The sequence below is a fragment of the Hibiscus syriacus genome, unplaced genomic scaffold (assembly GCF_006381635.1).
Source record: "Hibiscus syriacus cultivar Baekdansim isolate YM2019G1 unplaced genomic scaffold, ASM638163v2 tig00112293_pilon, whole genome shotgun sequence".
Lineage (NCBI taxonomy): Eukaryota > Viridiplantae > Streptophyta > Magnoliopsida > Malvales > Malvaceae > Hibiscus > Hibiscus syriacus.
The window spans coordinates 180563-207367 of record NW_024063296.1 but is presented as its reverse complement, the minus strand read 5'-3'; the positions used below and the strand labels follow the sequence as shown (position 1 = coordinate 207367).

The 26805-nt window shown below is 36.9% G+C and overlaps 1 protein-coding gene across 2 annotated transcripts in view; it reads left to right on the top strand.

Moving 5' to 3' along the window:
* The window catches only part of LOC120177655 (nuclear pore complex protein NUP205-like), a 33291-nt gene extending 10934 nt beyond the window's left edge, over positions 1 to 22357 (top strand). Inside the window, exons 18-45 of one of the 2 annotated variants that reach the window (XM_039183728.1) lie at positions 69 to 192; positions 878 to 1075; positions 1769 to 1887; positions 1967 to 2117; positions 2230 to 2342; positions 2434 to 2515; positions 2651 to 2737; positions 2849 to 2926; positions 13816 to 14019; positions 14582 to 14674; positions 14749 to 14862; positions 14966 to 15136; positions 15224 to 15279; positions 15354 to 15426; positions 15521 to 15711; positions 15794 to 15920; positions 16027 to 16104; positions 16620 to 16784; positions 17716 to 17880; positions 17969 to 18106; positions 19476 to 19619; positions 19911 to 20033; positions 20195 to 20290; positions 20393 to 20515; positions 20693 to 20793; positions 21004 to 21123; positions 21718 to 21850; positions 22154 to 22357. In XM_039183728.1, coding sequence (XP_039039659.1) covers positions 69 to 192; positions 878 to 1075; positions 1769 to 1887; positions 1967 to 2117; positions 2230 to 2342; positions 2434 to 2515; positions 2651 to 2737; positions 2849 to 2926; positions 13816 to 14019; positions 14582 to 14674; positions 14749 to 14862; positions 14966 to 15136; positions 15224 to 15279; positions 15354 to 15426; positions 15521 to 15711; positions 15794 to 15920; positions 16027 to 16104; positions 16620 to 16784; positions 17716 to 17880; positions 17969 to 18106; positions 19476 to 19619; positions 19911 to 20033; positions 20195 to 20290; positions 20393 to 20515; positions 20693 to 20793; positions 21004 to 21123; positions 21718 to 21850; positions 22154 to 22237 — 3451 coding nt within the window. In that variant the 3' untranslated portion in view covers positions 22238 to 22357. Of the gene's footprint in view, positions 1 to 68; positions 193 to 877; positions 1076 to 1768; positions 1888 to 1966; positions 2118 to 2229; positions 2343 to 2433; positions 2516 to 2650; positions 2738 to 2848; positions 2927 to 13815; positions 14023 to 14581; positions 14675 to 14748; positions 14863 to 14965; positions 15137 to 15223; positions 15280 to 15353; positions 15427 to 15520; positions 15712 to 15793; positions 15921 to 16026; positions 16105 to 16619; positions 16785 to 17715; positions 17881 to 17968; positions 18107 to 19475; positions 19620 to 19910; positions 20034 to 20194; positions 20291 to 20392; positions 20516 to 20692; positions 20794 to 21003; positions 21124 to 21717; positions 21851 to 22153 lie in introns of both variants that reach the window. The other variant, XM_039183727.1, reaches the window with a different exon arrangement.
* The last annotated feature ends 4448 nt before the right edge of the window (positions 22358 to 26805 follow it).

Below are 26805 nucleotides of genomic sequence, written 5' to 3'. Positions count from 1 at the left end.
GCAAATAAATGCCCATTCAGATCACAACTTTTTTTTCTTTTGCATTACTTGTAATGTGTAACTTGCAGGATTCTTAGCATGTATGATATTCAAGAACAAGATGTCGATAGTGTTATTGACAGATCACAACTTTCAGCAGTAACACAACCATCTTCAGTTCAGAACCAGCTTCCACTATTAGAGTTGCTGAAGGTATGTTGCATGACTTTTGCTTGTTTCTGTCTTCCTATATGGCGATAAACCATTTTGTAGCCGGTTTCAGCAAGTTTACCTGTGAACTTACTAACTTTTGGTGCACAATTGTTTACCATTGGTGTAAAACACTTGATGTTTCCTGATGCATGCATTAATTATTTTACGGTCATCTAATTATTTCTGCTTACGAAATCATGCTGTTGAACAATGTTATTATAATCATCCCTTGTTGATTTGACTCTGTGAACTGTTTCCTGGTAAGGAACCATTTTATGGTTTGTGCTTCTAACATTAATATTGAAAACAACCTGCATTAGAAGTTAGTTGTCCAAGAACTTGAGCTTTCTTTAAGCTTGTTTTTGAATTGTTTTTTTCCTATTCCTTTGGAGACTCACAATGTTGATAAATACAAGTTAAATGCTATGGGATTGATCATTGATATAAATTTTTTGCTCCAAGTTTTCAAAATATTTTCCTCAAGTTTAAAATTTGCATGTATTATGCACAAACTATTTCTAATATTTTTTATTGGTAAGTTTGGTGGGAATGCTTTTCGTGCCACATTGCCTAACATTTTCCCGATTTTCTATGATATGATTTTTTTTCAAACCTTTGATGTTAAATAGTTAACCGCTTGTTGACCTAAGCATCCTCGTGGAAAAAAATAATGTTCTCTTTGCAGGATTTCATGAGTGGTAAAACTGTTTTCCGAAATATCATGAGTATCCTTATGCCAGGGGTGAATTCAATCATTGCTGAAAGAAATACTCAAGTATATGGCCCACTTTTAGAGAAGGCTGTGCAGCTCTCATTGGAAATTATAATCCTTGTATTGGAGAAGGATGTACTGTTAGCTGATTTTTGGCGTCCTCTATACCAGGTAATTCAGCTGTGCTGCATCTTTAAATTTTGCTTCTCTATAATGTAGGATAGAGTTGGTAGAATATTGTTAAGGTCCTAAAACAGTAGTTTAGATGTGAAATTCTTTTTTGACGTTTTAAGAGGCTAGGATGCTAAGCAAAATGGTTCTAATCTTAATTCCACATATTTGTTGATGAGCCATTGTAATGCACACACTTTGTACTGGAAACACTGAGGTGCTTTGCATGATGCAAGAGTGCATGTTTTCTAAAGGAAACATGCAAATAAGTTTTCTAAAGTCAATTGCTTTGCAGGATGCAAGAGTGCATGTTTTCTAAAGGAAACATGCAAATAAGTTTTCTAAAGTCAATTGTTTGCATGCTCATTTGAACTTGCACTAGCCTGTGAAAGTACTTGGAGAAGGTTTTGAAGAGCATAATTGTGAAAATAATGACCGTCCTTACTGGGGGAAAACCCTAGCCAAATGTTACTGTCTTCCATATATTTCAATTCGACTGATGAACATCCCTATTCATGTTGAAGTGAATTCTAAGCTAATTTTTGAACCTTAAATAGTCAATTTTTCATAGCATGTACTGAATTTATGATGTCAACAGATATTTCCTGATAAAAGCTTCCATATTTTAGTTATGTGTGCGTGGCTATATCAGATAGAAGAAATGATATTAATTTTTGCTTGTTTCGCTTGCAGCCTTTTGATGTTATACTCTCTCAAGATCATAATCAAATTGTTGCTTTACTGGAGTATGTCAGATATGATTTTCAACCACAAATTCAACAATCCTCTATCAAAATCATGAGCATTCTAAGGTTGCCTCTATTGGACTACATTTCTTTTATCTCTCTTTCTTTGGAATCTGATTTACTTTTTAATTCTACATTGGTGAAGTTCCCGCATGGTTGGTCTAGTTCAGCTACTTCTGAAATCTGATGTTGCTACTTCATTGGTTGAGGACTATGCAGCCTGTCTTGAGTTACAATTGCAAGAATGTCAGGTTATAGAGAACAGTGGTGATGATCCTGGAATTCTAATAATGCAGGTTAATCTGTTTTTTTTGTGCATGTATTTTTATGTTTCCCTCTTTTTAGTTCAAATGCATTGAGCAATGTCTATTGTCTTGAACTTTGAAGTAATTTTTGTGACCTTTTCAGCTCCTGATTGATAATGTTAGTCGGCCCGCACCAAATATTGCACATTTACTGCTGAAGTTTGATCTTGATACCTCTATTGAGCAGACAGTTTTGCAGCCAAAATTCCATTACAGGTCATGTTGCGAGTTTTTCGAATACATTCATGTTTATTTATGTCAATGTTTTCTCTGACCCATATAGAATGTACTCATTGTTATTTTACAGCTGTTTGAAGGTTATTCTTGAAATCATGGAGAACCTTTCAAAGCCAGATGTAAATGCATTGCTTCATGAATTTGGTTTTCAGGTTAGAGTTACTCTATCATGCATATTAAATTTCTTAAACAGAAAGTTGCATTCAAATTAGTTCTATTCTCTTCCCCCAAATTTCTAATCATATGAGATTATTTCCTAGAAAAAAATTAATTATTCGCTGCTGCAGCTTCTTTATGAGTTGTGTGTGGACCCATTAACATGTGGACCTACCATGGATCTTTTGAGTAACAAAAAATATCATTTCTTCGTAAAGGTATATCATGCTTTTCTGATTTAAGGATTTAAGAATCATATTTAATCTCTTTCTTTTCTTATGTGGTTTGCTTGTTTCAAGGAACAAAATCTTATGCATTTTATGTGGCAGCATCTTGATTCTGTAGGTGTTGCTTCACTTCCTAAACGAAATAACAACCAGGCACTTCGTATCAGTTCTCTACATCAGGTTGCTTTTTTACTGGTTGTGATTTTGTTTTGCCTTAACGTTCTTACATCATTTTGGCCAAGTAATATGGTTCACATGGTTCTGTACTAAATAATGCTAATTTCTTTTTTGTTGTGAGACACTACCGAGGCAGATCTGATGGTGCTTTATTTTCTGGGTTAATTTTTTTTGGCAACGTACCTGATGATTGGAAGTTGCGACTGTGTTCTTATAATTCTATATTCTGAGTTAGACACTTCTTCACGTAATTAGTCCTTGATAATACTCATTCCAGCAAGCCATGTTATGTTTTTTTTTTGATAAGAATTTCAGGCCTCATTAAAAACCCCCTTCTTGATTAATGGAGCTTGTAGGGAAGCTCCTTAATCAGCGGAAGGAGAAAAAGAGTGCCTTAGGATTTTATTGAAACAGAAAATTACATAAAATCCACACAAAATACAACCAAGAAAACACCCCAACAGAACCAAATAAGCTGAAAACACCCATAAAACATCCAAACTAAAAACACAGAAACAGCGAAAACAACATTAGTAACCCCCTAACAAAACACAGAAAAAGAAGAAACAACTCTAAACAACCATCAACAACTTAACTAACTCAGCCTATGCCTTCTTTAGCTAAGGCATCAGCCTCTAAATTGGTTGTCCTATTAACCCATCTAACAACACCTTCAAAGGCCTTAAGCCTATGAACAATATCTTTAATCAAGAAAGCATATACAACAGGACATAATTCCACCCCCTTTATCCAATCCACAGCGACCTTACTATCACTCTCTATAATCAGACGGTCCTTGATCCTCTCTCGATGGGATGCAAAGAAAGACAACCCCATAAGAATAGCCTTTAACTCCATCAACGTAGGAGGTCCCGGACCAGCAGTTTCCTTGAAATAGGCTATAGTAGAACCTGATGAATCTTTTAAAACACCTCCTAGTCCGCTTTTCTTCCAATCCCATGTAGTGGCAGCATCAACATTTAATTTAACAAAACCTAACGGAGGAGGAGACCAAGGCAGAGAGGAAGTAATCTTACTCGAGTTTATAGAAACTAAGTCCCCAAGAGAAGGATCGGAAATGAGTGAGTCCTTAGGAATAGGAACTTCTTTATACTTTGCTAAGAACCAAGAAGCAAGCCTAAATCTAGCTAAAAAGAAGAATTCTGCCTTGTCAAACTTTCCCCCTTCAAACACCACGAAATTCCTCATTTTCCAAGTGGTCCAAAGAACGACCCCTGGAATAAAAGGCCACATCAAAGAGTTTGACTTTAATCCATCCCAAGCTAGAAAGAAACTTTTAGCATCCGCAGGTAAAACAGAACAAATCCTCCAAAAACTTAAAAACTTATTCCAAAGGGACCACACCACCGAACAAGAGAAAAAAAAATGAGAGGGAGACTCATCCGACAACTTGCATAGGGGACATAATACATCTTCAATTCCCTGAACACCTCTTTTGACAAGTTCAGTCCTAACAGCCAGCTTCCCATGAGCGATCTGCCAAAGAAAACACTCTACTCTTGGAGGCAGTAGGCCTCTCCAAATAAACTTCTTCCAGAAAAGTACCTCATCCAATCCCAAAGTCTCCGATGAACATAGATTAACAGCTGATTTAACAGTAAAAACCCCATCTCCAGTCCCTTTCCAAAGCACACGATCAGGAAAATTCGAAGAGAGCGAAAAATTCGAAATGATAGCCAGCAAGTCAGACCATTGTTCAAGTTCCCAGTCATGAAGAGTTCTTCTAAATTTAACATCCCAAGTCCAAACGGAACAGATATACTCACCGAATTCAGATAATTTCCCAAACTGATTTAAGGAAATAGTAAATAGTCTTGGGAAAATGACAACAAGTGGATAATCCACAGCCCAAATATCTTGCCAAAACCGAATATTTTTACCATCACCAACATGAAAACTACGCATGCTTCTAAAGTTAGTGCCAAAGAAGTCTTCTTTAAAATAATTATTAAGCAATGATCTCCAAATCCAGGATACTTTAGGAGGAACCTTACTGTCAAGAGTTAAAACTGAAGAATCGAGTCTATATTTGGCACAAACAACTTCCCTCCAAACTGCGTCCCTATCATTGGCAAACCTCGAAGTCCATTTCCCTAAAAGCGCTCTATTCATCAAGTTGAGATTAAGAACTCCTAAGCCCCCTTCACTCTTCGGCTTGCAAACATTGGACCAGCTAACCTAGTGGATTTTTCTAATGCCAGTTCCCCCTCCCCATAGGAAATTTGACTTGATAGAGTTAAGGGTTTTTAGAACCGAAGCTGGAATTTTAAAAATAGAAAGGTAATATGTAGGAAGCGAACAAAGAACCGCCTTGATTAACACTAGCCTCCCTGCTAAAGAGAGAGATGCAACCCTCCACCCGGTTAGCTTGTTAAAAAAATTATTAATGACTGGTTCCCAAATAGCTGTAGAATTCCTAGTAGCCCCAAGGGGAAGCCCTAGATATTCGGAAGGAAATCTTCCAATTGAACATCCAATAGAATTAGCCCATTCCAGCAGTTCCCCCTCATTAACATTAACCCCAAACAATTTGCTCTTCTTCAAATTCAGTTGTAGACCAGAAACCACTTGAAATACTCTAAGCACCCTTTTGACATTCTGAATTTGCATTTTCGAAGAACCAGAAAATATAATCAAATCGTCCGCAAACTGTAAATGAGACACATATGCAGACCCCTGTTCTCTGCCAATCACCATTCCAAAAAATAAACCTTGAGACACAGACCTTCGTATCAATAGATTAAGTAGCTCCCCTACTAAGTTAAACAGCAAAGGAGACAGAGAGCAACCCTGTCGAAGGCCTTTAGTCATTAAGAATTCCTCAGAAGGTACTCCATTTACAAGAACCGAAACAGAAGTTGTGGTTACACACTGCTTAATCCAGCCCCTCCATCTGGAACCGAAGCCCATTTTCTCCATTATTTTAAATAAAATAGACCACTCAACAGAGTCGTAGGCTTTCTTGAAATCAACCTTGAATACACAGCCCTTGAGACCATGTTTTCTCCAATAATCCACTCCTTCATTAGCAATTAAAGAACAGTCCAGAATATGTCTACCTGGTATGAAGGCGAACTGTGTTGGACTAATGATGTCTGAAATGCAACCCCTCAATCTCCTCGACAAACACTTAGAAATGATCTTATACAACCCACCAACTAGGCTAATTGGCCTAAAGTCATCTAGACCGCCAATGTTAGCGACCTTTGGAATGAGAGTGATAAAAGTGTGATTAACCCCATGTTCCCAGTCTTTCCCCAAATAAAAATCATGAAAAAATTTCATAATATCAACCTTGAGGACAGGCCAAAACCTTTTGAAGAAGCCCATATTTAAACCATCTGGTCCCGGCGCTTTATTACTATCACAAGATTGTAAAGTCTCCCAAACTTCCTCCTCTGTAAATTCCTTCTCTAAACATAGATTCTGTTCAACTGAAATACTAGGAAAATTCAACCTTATCTCAACCTTAAAGAAGTGGTCTCTAATAGTGGTCTTAATGACGGAAGGTTCTTGAATAACATTACCCCGGATATTCAGCGCATTCAAAGCATTCCTCCTTATCCTAATCGAAGCACAATTATGGAAGAATCTAGTATTTCTATCTCCATCTTCTATCCATTTTGATCTGGACTTTTGGAACCAGATTTGCTCCTCTATTTTATAGAGTCTCCACAATTCTGTTCTTGCTGAAAATAACTCTGCTGCTATTCCACTGTCGACACCATCGTGCACCTGTTTAAAATCCGATTCTAGACTGTGGATCCTCGATTCTAAGGCTGAGATACGTGCCCCTGGAAATTGGTCCCTCCTGCCCGTCCAATTCTTGATATCAGTTTTTGTATTTCTCAGAATACTATAAATTCCAGCCTTCCCCTGCTGATTCTTCCTTTCTTGAATAGAAGAAATGACCAAGTCCTCAAACCCTTCTTCTTCCATGAGATAGTTAAAAAGTCTAAAAGGCTTTTTACCCCAATTAACACCTCCATTCTCCAACAGTATAGCGTTATGGTCTGAAAGAGATCTAGGCAGTAAGGTTTGCACCAAATCAGGAAATGCAGCCAGAAATTGTCCATCAACCAAAAACCGGTCCAATCTAACATGAGTAGGGGTATCTTGATTATTGCACCAAGTAAACCTTCCTCCATTTAATGGTAAATCAATTAAGCCAGTTTGCAACAAGAAAAAATTGAATATCCTCATTGAATTCCTGTTCTGAGTTCTTCCGATCTTCTCTCCCTCATGCATATAAACATTAAAGTCCCCGCCTACACAAATAGGAGCCCTCTGACCATTAATGAACATGCTTAACTCTTCAAAAATACTATCTTTCTCCTCCTCAATTGAGGGACCATAAACATTGATGAAAATGCAACTGAAATTATTGACACGGAATTTTTCGGATAAGACAATGAATCTTCTATGAATAGACTGATTTTCCAATTCGAAAATTTTATCATCCCAACAACTCAGTAAACCCCCTGATGAGCCAACCGATGGAGAATCAAGGACACCTTTAAAATAACTAAACTCCTTTCTTCTAAGCAGTAATCTAGGAATATTCTCCATTTTCGTTTCTTGCAGCCAAAGAAAATGTGGGTGATTTTTATCAATTAACCTCTGAACAACCCTCTGCTTTTATTTTCTCCTCAAACCTCTAACGTTCCATGAAGCAATGATAAAATTAATCTTCATCGTTAATTAATCCACAATCTACACCCCCATGGAGATCACCTTGATTGACCTTATTCAAAGCTTTCTCTAAACTGATAATCTTATCCAGAAAAGCCATCTTCCCTTGCTTAAAGGACACCCCCAATAACTTGCTGATTTCCCAAGTTGCTAAGGCTTCCTCCACCAAAATAGAAAAATCTGAAGAAGAAGCAGTTGAGATTGCCACCTGATCATAAGCTTCCCTTAGCAAGCTTCTTTTAGCTCTTCTAAAGTCAGAGCCCAAAATGAATTTTAATCTATCACTTTCAGACAATTCTCTATTAACCTCCTCTCCCACAGTCTGTTGAACAACTTTTGAAGGCTGCACAATCCCCTCATTACTGGTTCGTTCCTCCTCTCTTAGAGGACTAACATTCAAAACACTTCCATGCCAAAATTTCCTGCTGCTCGACCTCAAATAAACCCTCTTATAGCTACTAGCTTTTCTTCTCTCTAACAGAACACTTTTTGATGACAATGGTCTTTTATTCCTGTACCGCAATCTCTCCCTTGAAAAGCTTTCTGCCATATTAACACTTGGCTCTAACAACATTAACTACTGCCCAACTTGTCTATCTCCAGCCTGGAGACCCTTATCTGAAGCTGACTCATTACCCTCTACTTCATTAGAAATTCCATTGTTAACATTTTTGTGCTTGAGGATCATTTTGCCAAACTTGTCTATATTAATTGTTGGCCCAGCTGGACTTATTTTTGAGCCGACAAGCTTAGAAATTCTCGCTTCACCATTATCCGCTTGCATCGGAGTTCCTTCTACTAGCTTACCAAGAAACAAACCATCATCTTCCTGTTCCCCCTCAATTTCTTCTTCTAATGGCACATTTCTTTTTTCTGCACTCAATTCGGACAGATTCTGAACCTTATTCTGAATTACTGACCTAGCCCAATTCAACTTCACAGCAGGTCCAGCTGGGATAATTTTAGAAACAGGAGAGTAAGACTCCCAATTAGAATCAGAATGGGCCGGAAGACTCTGTTCCACAACCTCTCGCAGCCCAAGGCCCGCATATTCCCCCTAGGATTTAATTCAAATTCAAATTTATCTGACACCCCATTAGCATTGGGCAGGGAGTCAGACTTCTTTTCCAGATACTGTTCCCCACCTTTTTCTGACAACCCCCTGTCTTGGCTATTTTGAAGCCACGTGTCAACCTTTGACCAAAATCCTTCTGCTGAGTTCTCACCATTGTCTTCTTCCTTTTCTGTATTTCCACCATCTTCCCCCTTTGACTTATCGTCACTGCAGCTGTCATGTGAACACATCTGCCTCATGTCTCCTAAAGCTTCAGATCTATGTTTATAGCTGGATCCCACATTAATTTTAACTTTAAACGATCTTCCATAAGATCCTACCATAACAGATTCTTGTATATCAAAAGGGCTTGCAACCCTTAACAGCATTCTGGCCGATGAGAGGTCGTCTCTATTCCTTGTTTCCTCCATTATACTAACAACCTTTCCCCACTTACCTCCAAGCTTTTCCAGAAAAGGTACGTTCCAACTAAGAAGCGGTAAACCAACCAACTCGACCAAGCAATAGGCCAAAGGGACTCCATCTTCACTCAACAAAGGATCAACCCAATCGAACCAACAGTGGAATTTCTCTCTAAGATTTGACCACGCCTTTAAAAACTCTTCATTTGTATGGAACATAATTATACTGGCATTCCTAACATAACCCCACCTTACTATCTTAACCTGGAAACCCTCCTTTGCCAAAGCTCTCACCACCATATCAGGCTGAAGGGGATCTTTAATAACCCCTGTTAAGGAATTTTTCACCCAACAAAAATCTTCTGATGGGATGTGCATATCCCATACATTTCTCACTCCATTTGCTGTTTTCTTGCCTCCCCTATTCACCATTCGATGTTGATCCATACTCCTACTGTTAGTCACACTCACAACCTCCTTGTACGTTCTGCCATCTCTCAAACTTGTTGATTTCTCCAAAACAGCCTGCTTACTGCCATTAGCCGCTTTATCTGGCTTATATCCTTCCATCTGAGTGTCTTTAACTGCTGCTGCTCTTATCCAGCCCCTCTTGTTCTTTGCAACCCTCACTGTGACTCTCTTCCCATCAATCAGCGTTCCGTTGACATTCTGAACAGCTCTTCTGCAACCTTCCTCCATCGCATATTGCACCAAAGCAAACGTGAATGACTTATAATTCGGTTTACTAATAAAATTTGGAATATAAACCCTCACTATTCTTCCATAATGGTTGAAAATCTCTCTTAATTCACCTCTAGTAACTCTCATACTAAGATTTCCAATAAAAACAGTCCATTCCTCACCGGATAATGAACGACCAAAAGCACTCGCTCTCTCTCTCTCTCTATTTTTCTCACTCATTTTTGTTAACCTGTCCCAGATATAGAAAAGGTAAGAAATTGCATATGCCCTTGTAAAGCCAAGAAGATAAAGGAACAGCCATGTTATGTTTTACTCCCAACAAAATAAAATAAGTCTCTCTCTCTCACTCTATTTGGCTTAAAGTACCCTAGTCTTGTGCCAGACCCTTTTTAAGCCCATTTATTAAACATTTTTGTATTTACCGTTTTTCTCTGAAGTTTGGTTATGGATCTCTGTGCAGAAATATATTATGAAACCGGTTGCTTGGTATTATTTTTCATTGATTAATTGTCATCATGGTGCATGCTTCATCCACAATAGATTCAGAACAAAGTTCTATTATTTGAGAATGTCTTGTTAGTTTTTCAGTTGCTGCTATCGTGGAATGAATTATGGAAATTGCGTAGGATGGATGAAAGTATTTGGCTCCAGAAGTCAAGAATGAAATGGATAAAGGATGGTGACAGAAATACGAGGTTCTTCCACTTATGTGCCCTTAATAGGAACAGAATTAATTCCATTTCGGCATTGAAGGTGGCTGGTGAGGAAATTTCAGATCCAGATCAGATTAGGGCCTATATAGGTCTTGGATTTTTTCAAGAAAAATTATAATTCAAAAGCAACGTTGGAGGTTGATGAAATTAATCTTAATTTTGCGAAATTGTCAGCTGAGCAAAAGGCTCGTCTTGAGGTTAAATTTTCAGAATAGGAAGTGTGGGAAACAATTTTTTATTCAGACAGTGCTAAAGCCCCTGGTTCGGATGGTCATACGATGGGTTTTTTAAGAAATTCTGGCCTACCCCTAAGGTACATATTATGAAATTTGTGGATGATTTTTACTGTGGAAGGACATGGGTGCATGGGGTCAATCACGCTTTCATAACACTGATCCCAAAGAAACTAAATCCTAAAGGTATTGAAGACTTCAGACCAATAAGCCTTGTTGGCAGCTTATATAAAATAATTTCCAAAGTTTTATCGAAAAGCTTGTTTTAGTTATTAAAGGCATAGTAAGCCCTTCACAGTTTGCCTTTATTCCTGGTAGACAGCTACTAGAATGTGCATTTCTTGCCAATGAAGGCATAGATTTTTGGAGGAAACAAGGGAGGAAAGGGGTCGTTTTCAAAGTTGATTTTCGTAGAGCATATGATTCGGTGGAATGGCCGATTCTCTTGAGATTATTAAAAGTCATGGGTTTTGGTGAGAAATGGATTTCATGGATAGAGTATTGTATATCTTCAGCTTTAATATCGGTTTTAGTGAATGGATCTCCAACAGAAGAATTTTCGATGGGTAAAGGGTTGAGACAAGGCTATAGTTTATCCCCTCATTTGTTTAATATAGTTGGGGAACTTCTAAATTTAATGCTGATTAAAGCTGTTGATCTTGGACTTTTTGAAGGGCTCGTTATTGGTAGGCCTGATAATCCTTTCCATTTGACTCATTTACAGTTCGCAAATGATCTCATCTTATTCTGTCGAGATTCTCCTACTCATATTCTAAATATTAGGAGAGTGTTGAGGGTTTTCAGTCTAATGTCAGGGCTTCATCTAAATCATTCTAAGAGTAATTTGTATGGCATTAATATGGAAGATGACATCTTAAAAGAATGGGCATATGAAGCAAACTGTGGGGTGGGATCTTTTCCTACGGTGTATCTTGGTTTACCTTAGGTGCAAAGAAAAATTAGAGTTACTGTGGGATCCGATAATTCAGAGTTTTTGTGGGATCCAATAATCCAGAAGTTTAACAACAAATTAGCGGGATGGAAAGCTTCTTCGTTGTCAATGGCTGGAAGATTGGTGTTGGTGAAGTCTGTGTTGTCCTCCTTGCTGATTGTTTTCCTCTCTATTTTCAAAATTCCGTTCAAGGTAAGTCAGAAGTTGAATTCTTTGATGGCTAAATTTCTTTGGGGAGAAGGAACAACAAAGAAACGTATTCATTGGGTGAATTGGAAGATGGTGTGTCAACCCTATGAAGAGGGAGGCTTGGGAGTCTTGGATTTGAATTTGGTTAATAGAGTGTTGCTTGGTAAATGGGTGTGGAAATTTGCAAATGAAAAAAACACTCGGTGGAAAAAGTTACTTTGCTGCAAACATAATGTTAGTAATTTGTCTCTATCAATAAGCAAGGCAGTTTCTCCTCTAGATTCATGGATTTGGAGAGGTATTGTGAACAACTATTTGAAAAATGACGAGATAGGGGAGTGTTTGAGGTCTAATTCGAAGATCCAAGTGGGGAATGGTATGTCGATATCCTTCTGGAATGATGTTTGAGTTAATGATTCAACCTTAAAAAATCAATTCCCCAGGATTTTTGCTTTATCTACCAATAAATGGGGGAAAGTAGCTGATTTTGGTTGCTTCAAAAATAATGGTCGGGTTTGGATTATTCAGTTAAGGAGGAATTTATGCGACTGGGAATTGGATTAGTGGGTTGCTTTTATGTCTTTGATTGATAATATAGTTTTGTCTAATTTAGTGGATGACTTTCTTGCATGGTTAGGGAAGGGTGATGGTTTGTTCTCGGCTAAGTCTTGTAGGCTAACTCTATCTTGTATATCTGGAGGTAATTTCGAGTGGAACAAGTGGCTGTGGTCTGGTTTGGCTCCTCCTAGAGGTGAAACCTTTCTTTGGTAGATCTCTCATAAAAAACTGGCCATTAGAGTGGAGTTGAAGAAAAGGGGGTTCCCTTGGAAGATGTTCTTTGCCCTTTATGTCATAAGCATGAAGAAACCATTCAACACCTTTTCATTACATGCTCTGTTGCAGGGGAGCTGTGGAATAGATTCCTAAGGTTATGGGATATCTCTTCAGTTCTGCCTCAAGACCCCTCTTCCCTGCTTTGTTCTTGGTCTTACCTAAGAGCTTATTCTTAAATTTGGAAGTTTATCCCGGGAATTGTTTTTTGGTCATTATGGAAGGCTAGGAATTCGGTGGTGTTTGAAAATTAGAATTTCGACAGTTCTTTCTTCTTCATTTCCAGATTTAGGCTGGCTAAATGGTTTTTAGCTGAGTTCCCTCATGTTCTTATTCAGGCTGATTTACTAGTTGGGGATCCCTCGCTTGCAGACAGGATTCCTAATCAATCCTTTAAGATAAAGAAGGTTCACTGCTGGCTTCCTTCTCTAGCTGATTTTTTTAAATTCAATGTGAATGGGGCGGTAAGAAGTGATGGGCTGCAGGGTGGAATTGGAGGAATTTTGAAAGATTCAAATTGCACTAGTTTAGCCACTTTCTCTAATGGTGTAGGTCCAGGTCCTCCTCCTTTGGCTGAGTTGAAAGCCATTAAAAAAGGCATTGATTCTTTCCTTTTTTCTTATTGGGCATTGAAGGGAAGACTTATCATAGAGAGTGATTACAAATCTGCAGTTGACTGGATTTTGTTGCCGTTTTCTGCCCCTACGTTTTTCAGTTCTTTGGTTGGGGAAATTGGGGCCTTAGTTTCTGCTAGGGAGATTATTGTTAGACTGATTCCTAGGAGCTGTAATTGGGAGTCAGATAACTTAGCTAAGGAGGGGATTGGATGAATGTTTTAAGCTTTATTGATGTACTGTTTGGGTTTATTATTTTTGGTTGTTTAAAGTGTAAGGTGTACTTTTATGTAATTATTGAATTATCTATAAATTGAGGTACCCTTTTCCTCCTTCCTCTAGTTGCCTCTTCACAAGAGCCAACTAAGAGGGGGGCTTTTAATGAGGCCTCCTATTTCTATAAAAAAAAGAATATCTTGTCAGCTATATTGTACTATCTTCCTTAACTTTTGCTCCTTGTGTTCTGCAGAGAGCGTGGCTGTTGAAACTTTTAGCTATTGAGTTACATGCTGCATATGTGAGTAGTCCTCATCATAGAGAGGCTTGTCAGAGTATCCTTGCTCATCTTTTAGGGCATGATGTTGTTGAAACTGGCACTGATGTAATATCTCAGGCCTTAATTCTTCAAAACAACAAGGAACATACTGCAACTAGAACTATCAGTAAGACCAAGAAGGTATTACTAGTTACTTGTATCTAGTATAATTTGGAATAAACAAATTTCCTCATATGGCTGATGATCTGCTGAAAATGTGGATGGTTATCAAAAAGTTACCTTAGTTCCAGTTTCTGGAAGTTCTTTTCACGTCTGTTGCTTCTAATGTATCTTTTCCACTTCTCTAATTTTCCCCAATTATATAGTTTTTTTGAGTCAGATTGGTGGTTCCATTGCCTTTTCAACTACTGGTTTGTGGCTGTATTGACAGTTGCAAGCAACTTTGACAAGAATTTTGAGAACCTTTTGAGAGTGAGAGATATGTTTTATGCTTGTTATATACATGCTGAGGCATGTTGAATTCTTCCCTTATTTGCTTTTCATTATTGGCGGGTTTCTTAGTTCCTTTTAGTGTATATAATCCTTATGATTATTGTTTCTGAGCGTATATAACACTAGTCTTGTACTTTACATGGAATGAATTTTCTGCTGTGTATTAATAGCATAATATCCTTTATGAAGATTATGAAGTTGGTCCAATAGCTCAACTTTTCACTTCACAATTTGGGATCTATTTCAGGTGTTAGAATTGCTTGAAGTAGTCCAATTCAGATCTCCAGACACATCTATGAAGCTTTCTCAACTTATTTCTAATTCGAAATATCATTTGCTTGTAAGATCCTCTCTGCTGATTGTAGCTCTTCAATTGTACCTTTCATCTAGACTTGCTTATTTCAGCTTTTATAGGTAGAGGACATACTAGGAAATCCAACAACTTCTGGAAAGGGTGGCATCTATTACTACTCTGAACGCGGTGATCGTCTAATTGATCTTGGTTCACTTCGTGATAAACTTTGGCAGGTATGTTCCTTTATCATTTTTTTAAAAGCCTCGGAGTTGAGTGTTTTTGTTCCTTTATTGTTATATATAAAGAGTTGAGTTCGATCTGATTTTGTGATTTCAGAAGTTCAACTCTGTTTATCCTCAGTTGAGTAACTTTGGCAGCGAAGCTGAGCTGAATGATTTTCGGGATACAATTCAGCAGTTGTTGAGATGGGGATGGAGATACAACAAAAACCTTGAGGAACAGGCTGCTCAACTTCATATGTTAACTGGCTGGTCACATATTGTAGAGGTCTGACAATTCTTTAGCTGGTTTGTCAAGCACATTTTTTGACTTCAATTTTCTCATGTCCTATGTCTGTACTATGTGCCATGGCAGGTTTCTGTATCAAGAAGAATCTCATCGCGTGAACATCGATCAGAAATTTTGTATCAGTATATATCATAACTAGCACACTTCTTTCTTGTTCTTGACTTGCTGTGTTGCTTATATCTCTTTTGATTGTCAGGATTCTTGATGCATGTCTAAGTGCTTCTGCCTCTCCTGACTGCTCATTGAAAATGGCATTCATATTGAGCCAGGTGACCAACTGAACTTAAATAATAACTTACTGCTTGGCTTTCCTTTTTATGGCAATGGTTATAATAACTTTCCTTCTGCATGAAATGTTGCTAGGTTGCTCTTACATGCATGGTGAAACTATGTGATGATAGATTCTTATGTCCTGGTGGTTTTACTTCAGATAATATCACATGTCTTGATATTATCACCGTGAAACAATTGTCGAATGGTGCTTGTCACTCACTACTGTTTAAGCTGATCATGGCAATGTTGAGAAATGAATCATCAGAGGCATTGAGGAGGCGGTATGGTTCTCATTACCAATCTGTTGCTTTTCTTTACTTCTTGTTAGGTTGTTATCTGACTTTCTATTTGTATTGTCTTCAGTCAATATGCATTGCTTCTGAGTTATTTCCAGTACTGTCAGCATATGCTTGCTCCTAATGTGCCAACATCAGTTCTTCAGCAGTTGCTGCTTGATGAGCAAGATGGTGAGGAGTTGGATCTTCAGAAGGTATGTACTCTCTAAAAGCTTTTTCTAATCATTTCTCCTCTATGTTGCCATTTTAATAAATGTTAATTGAAGAAATACTTCATTACCAATGATCCACATTTTGCAGATTGACAAAGAACAGGCAGAACTAGCTCGTGCCAACTTTTCCATCTTAAGAAAGGAGGCTCAAGCCATCTTGGACTTGGTGGGTGCTTCCCCCTCCTTCAACCCTTCTTTTTCTTTATTTGGTTTTCATTATGGAGCTCTGGTGACTTGGGAATTAAGATTACTTATCTTATCTAACAATTTAATTGAAATATGGGTTTGTCTGCATTGGAATGCTCTAAATATGTTTTTTGTTTATCTGTACAGCTCCTTTGAATTCATATACGCTTATATAGCAAAATCTTGTCAGCAGATCTCTCTAGCTTTTGAATTCTATCAACCTGAAAAACTAGTCATGTATTTTTTATATACTGTGTATAATATGCTTCTTTGACGGAAAATCAGCATGAGCACTGATTTTGTTATTGTACAGATTTATTTTGTTCTCTTTACTAATATTATTTACCAAGTTTCTATAATTTTTCCTGAAGGAGAATTTCGCTGTTGTATAGAATGTCATTCTTATACCAGTTTATATGGGGGCATGTTATATATTTATATTTTAGTGTTTTCTTTTCTCATTCTGGTTTCATATCTATTCATTTCAAACTGCAGGTAATAAAGGATGCAACTCATGGCAGTGAGGCTGGAAAGACAATATCACTTTATGTTCTGGATGCAGTTGTTTGTATCGATCATGAAAGATATTTCTTAAGTCAACTTCAAAGTAGAGGATTTTTGAGGTCTTGCTTAACGAGTATCAGTAATTTTTCTTCTACGGTATGTGTATCCTTCATATACTAGATGCTGAATTATTTACAATATATTATGTTTGATTACAAGAAAAATGTAGAACAAGTAGGAGTTTGAATATAGAAATATCGAGGGAAAATCAAAATAGATGGAAACAGTTGGGAAGGAACAAAGAAAATTGGGACCAAACTGGAAGAACAAGGGTAGAAAACTAAAAAGAACCAAGTAAATCTCACTAATCAATATCAATAACTCAAATATTCATCATCAAGAACCTACCCAAAACTAAAGTTATAAGTAATTATAACTAAATTCAAAACCCTATTAAAACAAAATACCAAATACAACACAAACTGTAATGCTTGGAAAAGAAATAGAAGAATACTAATTAATATAAACCAATCTAATTATATGTAAATATTCTTAAGATATGATCATATAAGCCTTAAATAATGTAATCCCTCCACTAGCATATTTGCCATTATGCCATCATAAGATGTTCTGAAATTAAATTTACTAGTTGGGTAAATCTTGTTATATTGGTGATTAAGTTGGAAATAAAGATGTATCTAGGTATTAGCTGGCTAAAAAAGCCTTACACATGCTTCCATGTTGCCATTTACCCTGTTATTCCCCCGGAGCTAGGACCACAAATATGTTTCAACTATTGTAATGCTCTCCATCTTGTTGCTTGTGATAATTTTGACCTTCACAAAGGTTTTTGACATATTAACACTTGCCCATGCGTTAATTATTTGTATGCGAATATAAATTTATCCAAACTTTTTCCCGATTGCTACCCCTTCCGCTTCCTCACACCCCCACCCAACTGCACCACCACCAAAAAAGAAGAAAACCCGAAGAAGAAGAATTACCTGAGATCTTTAACACCTCTATCAGCCCCTCTACAGAATTTGGTTCATATCATTGCTCATGAACTGTATAATTACTGTTTCAGGATGGTGGTCATTCACTTGAGTCATTTCAACGGACTTGTACTCTTGAAGCTGAACTCGCATTGCTTCTGAGAATTTGTCACAATTATGGCAAATCTGGGGCTCAGGTTTTATTTTCCATGGGTGCTTTGGAGCATATTGCTTCGTGCAGGGCAGTTAACTTACAGGTGAAAACCGTGAAATGGCAATATTTGTGTTCATTATCATATTTATTTTGCAATGGTTTTGATTTGATAGATATTAACTATCCACCAGGGAAGTTTAAGGAGGGTTGATGTGAAGCTAAGGAGAGATGTGCCTGTGGACATTGACAAACAGCGGATGATTGTAACTCCCATGTTAAGACTGGTGTTTTCTTTGACATCGTTGGTTGATTCATCTGAGTTTTTTGAGGTCAGTTGGTTCTCTTATTTTTACATAAGTAGATAAGAGGACGCAGTATGACTGATTATGGGGAAAAACTCTTGGAAAGTTAAACTGACTCATACTGGACATGTACCCATATTTGGCTGTTCAACTGAAATTTGAGCCACAAAGCTGATAACCATAATAAATAGCACCATCCCACTAGCTACATAGCAATTTTTTATGGCTCTAATTGACAGCTGAGCTCAAGCTTGGCATTCTATTTATTGAAGGCTTCATTTGCTTGTTACTTTTTGTATTTACATTATTCTTTCACAAACCTCCTAAAGTAAAAAATGCACATGGATACAAAGGTGTTGAGTAGTTTTGAAGGAATAAAGTTTAACTATCATGGACAATAGGAGCCATGATTTTGCTTCTATAGTGAATCATCATGCTGGAATTGGTGTTACTTTATTTACTTTGTTCTTTTTAACCAAATATTGTTCTGCTTTAGGAGGAAGCAGAAACCATGTGGTAAAAGTAATAACCAAAGCATACTGAACCTAATTAAACACATGCTTATTTACAGTTCTTGCCATTGCTATTAACATAATCATGTTTAGTGCTCAAGTTGATTTCAATCTTGAGCTTAGGAGTTGAGCTCAAGCTTCTAAACTTTTAATTATGCTAAGCCACTCTTCTTGCTGCTGTCATATTTATGATTATCTTTAATAATTATTGGTGTTATTTTTTAAAATTGTTTTCTTAAGTTAAAGCTCAAGAAATGAGTCCAAGCTCCTTAATATTATGATTGAGTCTAACTGATATAGTTTCTTTATGACTCCCTTGTTTGACTTCTGCAATGACTTATGTTAATATGAACTTAAGCATCTTAAACATGCAGCATAGCAAAACATTGCTACTAAGGATTTAGCTACTAAGGATTTAGCTGGATTTCCTTGTTTTGAATCATGTTCTCTCATTTCTTCAGATTATTTTAGAATTTCTCTAATTGAGGTAGGCTTGTTGCAAGCCATTGTAATGGACATCCTTATCTGAAAGTCCTAGTTCTGATTAACTACTTTTTCAGAGCATGCCAACTGATTTCATCTCTTTATTTGAAATACTCTGTTGGGCTTACCAATGTTGTGCTTTAGAAGTAGAGGTATCAAATTTCTTCAGTTTTTGGAGAAATAACATCTGTTTTTTTTATATACTTAATAATTCTTGATTGTCATCTCTTTCAACCACGATTGAATAAAGCTTGTTTGGACAAGTCATCTTAAACTGCTATTTATTTTCTTTCTATATGCTCGTATCAGTCCTTTTCTGCTCTTCCTGCTCATAATTCATCATCTTCTGTTTTTGTGTCTGATGTGACTTTCCTCATATTCCATTGTACTTTGTTTTATAGGCAAAAAATAAAGTAGTTCGTGAAGTCATAGATTTTGTTAAAGGACATCATTTGCTTTTTGATCAAGTTCTTCAGGAAGATGCTTCTGGAGCTGATGAATTGATGATGGAGCAGATCAATCTTGTTGTTGGTATACTTAGCAAAGTAAGAACCTTAGGTTTGTCCTGTTGTAATGCCGCCTGGCTCTAAATTGACTCTAGAATTGCACTGAAGCAGTGCATTATCTGCTTGATCAATGCTTTTTGAACGCTTTGAAGGAAAGGAATAGTGTTGTAAAAGATTCAAAATTACTACCTACCTTCTCTTTGAGTGGTTCTCATCTTAATGCCATATTGATTATCTTTCTTATCTTTCTCGTTGGCTGGTCGTTTTCTTTTGTATTGATCAAATAAAGTTTTGATTTGATGATACTTGTTTTATTTTTTAAAATTATAGGTTTGGCCTTATGAAGAAAGTGGTGAGTATGGTTTTGTTCAAGGGCTTTTTAGCATGATGCATATTCTTTTCTCTCATGATTCAGAGAGTCCCCTTGTTTCACACTCAAATCGATCTCCTGAGGTATGTTAATGTCTCTTCTGGTGATAGCTGCAAATGCTACACATGTATTATTTATCCTTTTTTTCCCCAAATGATTAGAATCTGAGGAAGTCTGAACCCAATCTTTTTTTTGTTGTATCACATTTTTATGCCCTTTTTTCTTTCTTTCCACTGGATGACAGAATCAGAGAAAATCAGAACTCAATGCTTTTAAATTGTGCTTTAGCCTGAGTTCTTATCTCTACTTTTTGGTCACAAAGAAATCCCTTAGGTTGCAGGTATGTGTTCAAACGTGTTGAATTTGTAAATTCTTTCCTATATTTGTATCTTTAGTTTGTAGTATACTCTGAATATGCATATCATCCGTCAACTTGTTGCAGGTTTCAGATGATTCTCCTGTTATTCTGAAGCAGCCAACACTTAGTTTACTTTGTTCTCTTCTGAATGCTGTGACAAATTCTCTAGAAAGAGCAGCTGAGGAAAAATCATTACTTTTGAATAAGGTAATGTTGGATTGAATAAACATTTTGAAATATCACAATATTTTCTGCTTTTTCTGTGTTTTATGTCCTTTGTTCACCTGTATGTCATTTCTACACGTGCATTGCTTCTTTTTGCCCCATTGGAAGTATAAACTTTTGTGTAGACTTGTGTTCTAACTAGATTTTCTGAGTTTGCAGATTCGAGACATAAATGAACTATCTAGACTGGAAGTGGATGAAGTTATAAATATGTGTGTGAGGCAAGATTTGGTTTCAGCATCTGATGACATACAAAAAAGGTCTATTTGGTTTGGCTTTACTTTGCTTTGCCTTTTCTGTTTTGTATCTTCCTTAGTCACTCTTTTTGTAATATAAAGTTAAAAATTAAAGAAATTTCTCACTTTAGAACGAATTATACTTATGGGCTCGAAATACATGTATTTGTGGTGGTAAAATGGAGTTCTGGTGCATCCTTCATGTATTTACGATGCGGCTTTCATGTTTTACAGGCGGTATATTGCAATGGTTGAAATGTGCCAAGTAGCTGGTAATAGGGATCAGCTAATTTCTCTATTGATTCCTCTTGCGGAGCACGTATTGAATGTGATACTAATCCATTTTCAGGATAGGTGCTTTCTTTTGCCCTCTAGTCTTGAAATAATCCTTTATCTTTGTGCTTTGATTATTTGTGTTTTTCGTACATGATTCTCTTCATTCTATAATTTTCAAAAATTGGTGAACCCACATCTCAGTCCTCTAGTTTTGAAATATATTTATGTTGTCGCACGGATTTGGTGCTTAAGATTGATAAGCCATACGGGATGAGATGCTTAAGACTGTTGCATGCAAGAATATTTAATCTGGTTGGATGAGGTGGAAAAGTTGTGTTGAAGTTCTATTTTTGTAGGATATGCTTGAAGTGTAGAAGAAAATTTAATGTTTGTAGCTGGCTCTCGTTTATGACAGTGCTTGATCAGCAGTTCTAGTAACTAATATGTTTTAGAACAAAGTGATCTAGGTTAGAATGTTACTATAGTTGTAAATAGTTTGTCAATGCCATCCACATACCACCCGCCTCCCTTTTTAGGTTTGATTTTAGCACGATTTGCCCCCATTGGCCGGTTGATTTCCAAATGTGAGGTGCAGTAGATTGATGTTATGTTTATTTCCATCTTTTTATGTTTACAAGTAGTTTTACGTTGAATTCCTTGCTTTAATGGCAGCTCTGGTACATTCGATACTAATGAAAGTATGAAAACCATTACGTACGGTGACAAGCCTGATTCAAGACAAGAAATTTCTTTGTTGTGCGGAAAGCTAGTTCCACTCTTAGAACGACTTGAGTTATTAAGTGAGGTATGCCGCTTCCCTGATCACTGTTTAGACCTTTGTCTTTCGTTGTATGATCCTTCCTTTTACTACCATGCACAATTGTATTAGTCCATTTGGAATGAATGCAGTGTTAAAGAATTCTTTTGGTTGCGGTTTTTGGTCGAAATTTTGATGAGATTGAAACTCGATCAATCCGAGTTTAGCTTGTTAGAAACTAGAAATACATTGATAACAGACACTTGGTCTAAGAAGTCTTTTTCAACTGCTTCATGTCATCTGGTTTTTGGTTGTGGTTTCGTATTTTTACGGTTGTTTCCGTCATCTCAGGATAAAGTAGGTCAGAATCTGAAGGTCTTCCGTAGATCGGTGGCTTCTCTAAAAGAAATGGCGATCCAAAAATGTGCTGTATGATGATTTAATGAGAAAACGGTAATTGAAATTATTTTCATATTAATTGCCAGCCATTTCTGTTTGTAAATTAAGAATCCATCTTATGCAACAATTCATGGATCTGACTTTTAATCAAGTTTTTGTGTGTAATACAACCAGAGTAGGCAAAACACCTGGTTGTAAAATCGTTCTGATGAGCGTTTTTGGTTTCATTATGTGTGCTATGGATTGGCCAAATCCCATTCTCTGCTCGCTGTATTTGCCCAAAGTTTCTTTCTCCTTTTTAAATATTAATTTAAATTCCAATTAATAATTAATTTTATATTAATTTTAGTGGGTAACTTGGTGGTTGAGTTTATTAAATAAGTAAAAATGTGTTTTTGAGTAAAAAGTTTTATAGAGTTAAGTTTCTTGGGGGTTTATATATATTTAAATGTTCACATCAAGAAAAATGCTAAATCTTTAGAATTATAAAAAAATATATTTTGGTGAGATGTAACTTTTTAAAGAATTTTCATAAATTTCAAAGTTTAAGATGTAAAGATGATTTAATAGAAACGTTGCGAGAGTATTTTGGGATATATTGAATTTTATAATATATGTATTAGGATACACTGAATTTTGAAATTTCAAATGCAAAGGTAGATTTTATAATGCAAAGATGATTTATGAGGGATGTTATGAGATTTTATTTATATATGAGTTAGGAAAATGAAAGGTTGATATTATCAGTAGGCAATAAGAAGATATTCAGTGAAAAAAACCAATAAGTTAATATCAGTCTTTGATTTTCTCTCGTCCAATGATTTTAAAAGTTATAAAACTAAAAGTTTTACACTAAGTATAAGTGGATCTTAAAATCTTGGGATATATGAGATTTTTGTTTATATTCTTTATGATTTTTATATTTATAATGGATTATTTATTTATTCCGTTTGTGTAGAGATAGAAAAAATCAAATTATCTTAAATCTCATTTTTTATTTATAGAGAAATCGTCTCAGTGACCAAAAATGCCTTATAATATACGATTTTAACCAACTTTTTTTGGATTTGCCAAAATGACCAACAAAATCGCAACGCGAAATAAAAATCGCAACGCGATCCCCAGAATCGCAAATCAGTTTCCAAAATCGCAACGCGATTCTTGACAATCGCAATGCGATAGTACAAATTCGCATTGCGATTTTCCAGAATCGCAACGCGAATATGAAAATCGCAACGCGAACACATAAATCGCAACGCGTATCCGTAAATCGCAACGTGTATCCGTAAATCGCAACGCGTATCCGTAAATCGCAATGCGTATCCGTATATCGCAACGCGTATCCGTAAATCGCAACGACAATACGTAAAATCGCAACGCGTATCCGTAAATCGCAACGCGATTTTTAAAGCGTCATTATAATCGCTACGCGTATTTTATTTTCAAATTACAAAAACGAATATTAAGACAAAATCCCGTAATCGCAACTCATAACCTAAAACCTAAAATCACAACTCAGTCCCATCTCCATCTCTCACTCTCTACGGCGAAATCCGTCCCCATCTCCAAAGATTTCCGTCCCCATCTCCGGCGAAATCCCTCACAACCATTCACGGTCAGAAATCCCTCACAATATTCAGAAATGGAAAATCAACCTCCGAGGGTTAGTTTTTTTAATTATTTTTATTTTGAAATTTTTGCATTATTGTAGGTTTTTCATATTGAAACTGATGATAAGTTTACTGGTCATTTCAATAATAGATTAACCATTTCACTTAGATTTCATTTCGCGTTACGATTCTCTCGTTGCGATTTTCATTTCGCGTTGCTATTCTCTCGTTGCGATTTTCAAGTTAGTATTTGTCTTTGTCTTTGTTCTATCTTTTGGTTGAAGTAATGCAATCAATTCAAGTTTCAATTTGCAGAAGAGTCGCAACGAGATAAATGAAAATCGCAACGTGAAAATGACTATCTGCAACGAGAAAAATGAAAATCGCAACGAGAGAATCGCAACGCGAAATGAAAATCGCAACGAGAGAATCGCAACGCGAAACCAAAATCGCATTGCGATTTTCATTTCGCGTTGCGATTCTCTCGTTGCGATTTTCATTTCGCGTTGCGATTCTCTCGTTGCAATTTTCATTTCTCTCGTTGCGACAGTCATTCTCTCGTTGCGATTTTCATTTCAACCAAAAGACAAAACAGTGTTGCAAATTTTAGTTTCAAGAATAAACTACTACTTTTTATGTTTATTGTTTTTGGTATATCTTCACAGTGTAGTTATTGGTATATCTAACTTGGTATGTTTATTGTTTTTGTAGAAAATTTTTTCGGCTTCATTGACATTAAGGAATAAAGTTAGCCTAGCCACTACAATTGCTTCGAAGCTTTCACCTGCACAAAGACAATTGTTTGAGGAAACCTGCTTCGGGCCATGGCTGAGAGTACAGCATCCGGGTGGAGATGCTAATTTGACCCATTTGTGGCTTCAGACCATGACATCAAATCTACCCGACAGTATACAACGTGGTGAGGAAGAGATATGGTTTCATTTTCCACCAGCGTATACTTGTTTTGGGCGGAAGGAGTTCTGCTTAATCACTGGTCTACGATTCGGACACGATGATGTAGGCCGGTACACTCGTCATATCGTCCGCCCATCATGGTTATCCCGAGTTTTTCCGGATGAGTCAATGGAGAAGCCGAACCTACACGTCGACGACCTGAAGAAATTGTTTAATAAGAAAGCTGGTTTCACTCGGATGGATGACGTCGATGTTGTCCGAGTATGCCTTCTACTACTTGTGTATGCCGGCTTTTTAGGCAGAGAGGCCAGACAACCTATTCCTCGGGAGCTAATAATATTGGTAGAGGACCTGAATGCATGGAATCTGTTTCCGTGGGGTTCGTATATATGGAAAGCTACCTGGACTAAGTTGTCTACTGCCTTTGATGACCGCAAAAGTTTGCGTGGCGATGGGTCGAAATACACTTTGTCAGGCTTTGTTTGGGCCTTTAAGGTAAGAATTTCTATATAATGTTTCTAAAATTATAATTAATTATTTAACAATTACTAATTTTGTTATTATATTGTTTGTAGATTTGGATATTCGAGGCTTTCCCCAGCATGCGTACATATGCAATAAAAACGTCAAATGATATTCCCAGGGCTATTTCCTGGAAGAGGAAAATTATGTTGGATTGGGAAGACTTAATACCATATGCGACAATAAATAATGTAAGTTAACACAAATACTTTCATATAATATATAAACAAGTTATTAATAGTAGACGTTTAACTTTGTTTGAGTTTTTATATTGTTAGGAGGCCAACATTCCATTACAAAGACTGACACCCACGGAGGAAGAGCTTGCCACTGATTGGTGGCAAGCTAGTCAGAGTTTTTTTGATGGCACGGATGATGAGCAGCATCCACTTCCTCCAATTCGAGAGCCATCACCTCACCCAGAGCCATCACCCGATCGACCCGACTATACACCTCTAGAACGAGAGCCATCACCTATCCCGTCACATCATCGAGCCTCTTCTCCACCATCACCTCATGATAGGCGACCGGTAAAGAGGCCACGACATTTATCTCCTTGTTCTCCACCTCCACGGGATGAGTTACGTGATGAGGTCAATGCCTTGCGTGAGGAGATCGATACTCTACGCGATAACGATGGTGCATGGCGTGTGGAGGTGTCAACTTTACGTGGTGAGGTTGCCGCTCTACGTGAGATGATAGTATCGTTGCAGAATGAGGTTCATACTCTACGCAACGAGGTAAGTTTAAGATTTTCCATATTTAACTTAATGATAAATTTACTCGTAATTTCACTTAGATTAGCCATTTCACTTAGATTGCTTAGTAAATTTATTCGGTTGCTGCCAATTCTGCTAAACTGTGTATTCTTTAACACTGTGAAATAGTATTTGTCTTTGTTTTGTCTTTTGGTTGAAAGTAAATTTGTTCGGTTGCTGCCAATTCTGCTAAACTGTGTATTCTTTAACACTGTGAAATAGTATTTGTCTTTGTTTTGTCTTTTGGTTGAAAGTAAATTTGTTCGGTTGCTGCCAATTCTGCTAAACTGTGTATTCTTTAACACTGTGAAATAGTATTTGTCTTTGTTTTGTCTTTTGGTTGAAAGTAAATTTGTTCGGTTGCTGCCAATTCTGCTAAACTAATACCCTGAAGTCAGTATTTGTCTTTGTTTTGTCTATTGGTTGAAGTAATGCAATCCATTCAAGTTTCAATTTGCAGAAGAAGAAATAGTTTACTTTCGCAACACGAAACTTAAAATCGCAACGCGAAATGAAAATCGCAACGACAGAATCGCAACGCGAAACCAAAATCACAACGACAAAATCGCAACGCGAAATGAAAATCGCATTGCGATTTTCATTTCGCGTTGCGATTCTCTCGTTGCGATTTTCATTTCGCTTTGCGATTCTGTCGTTGCGATTTTCATTTCGCGTTGCGATTTTGGTTTCGCGTTGCGATTTTGGTTTCTCGTTGCGATTCTCATTTTGCGTTGCGATTTTAAGTTTCGTGTTGCGAAAGTAAACTATTTCTTCTTCTGCAAATTGAAACTTGAATGGA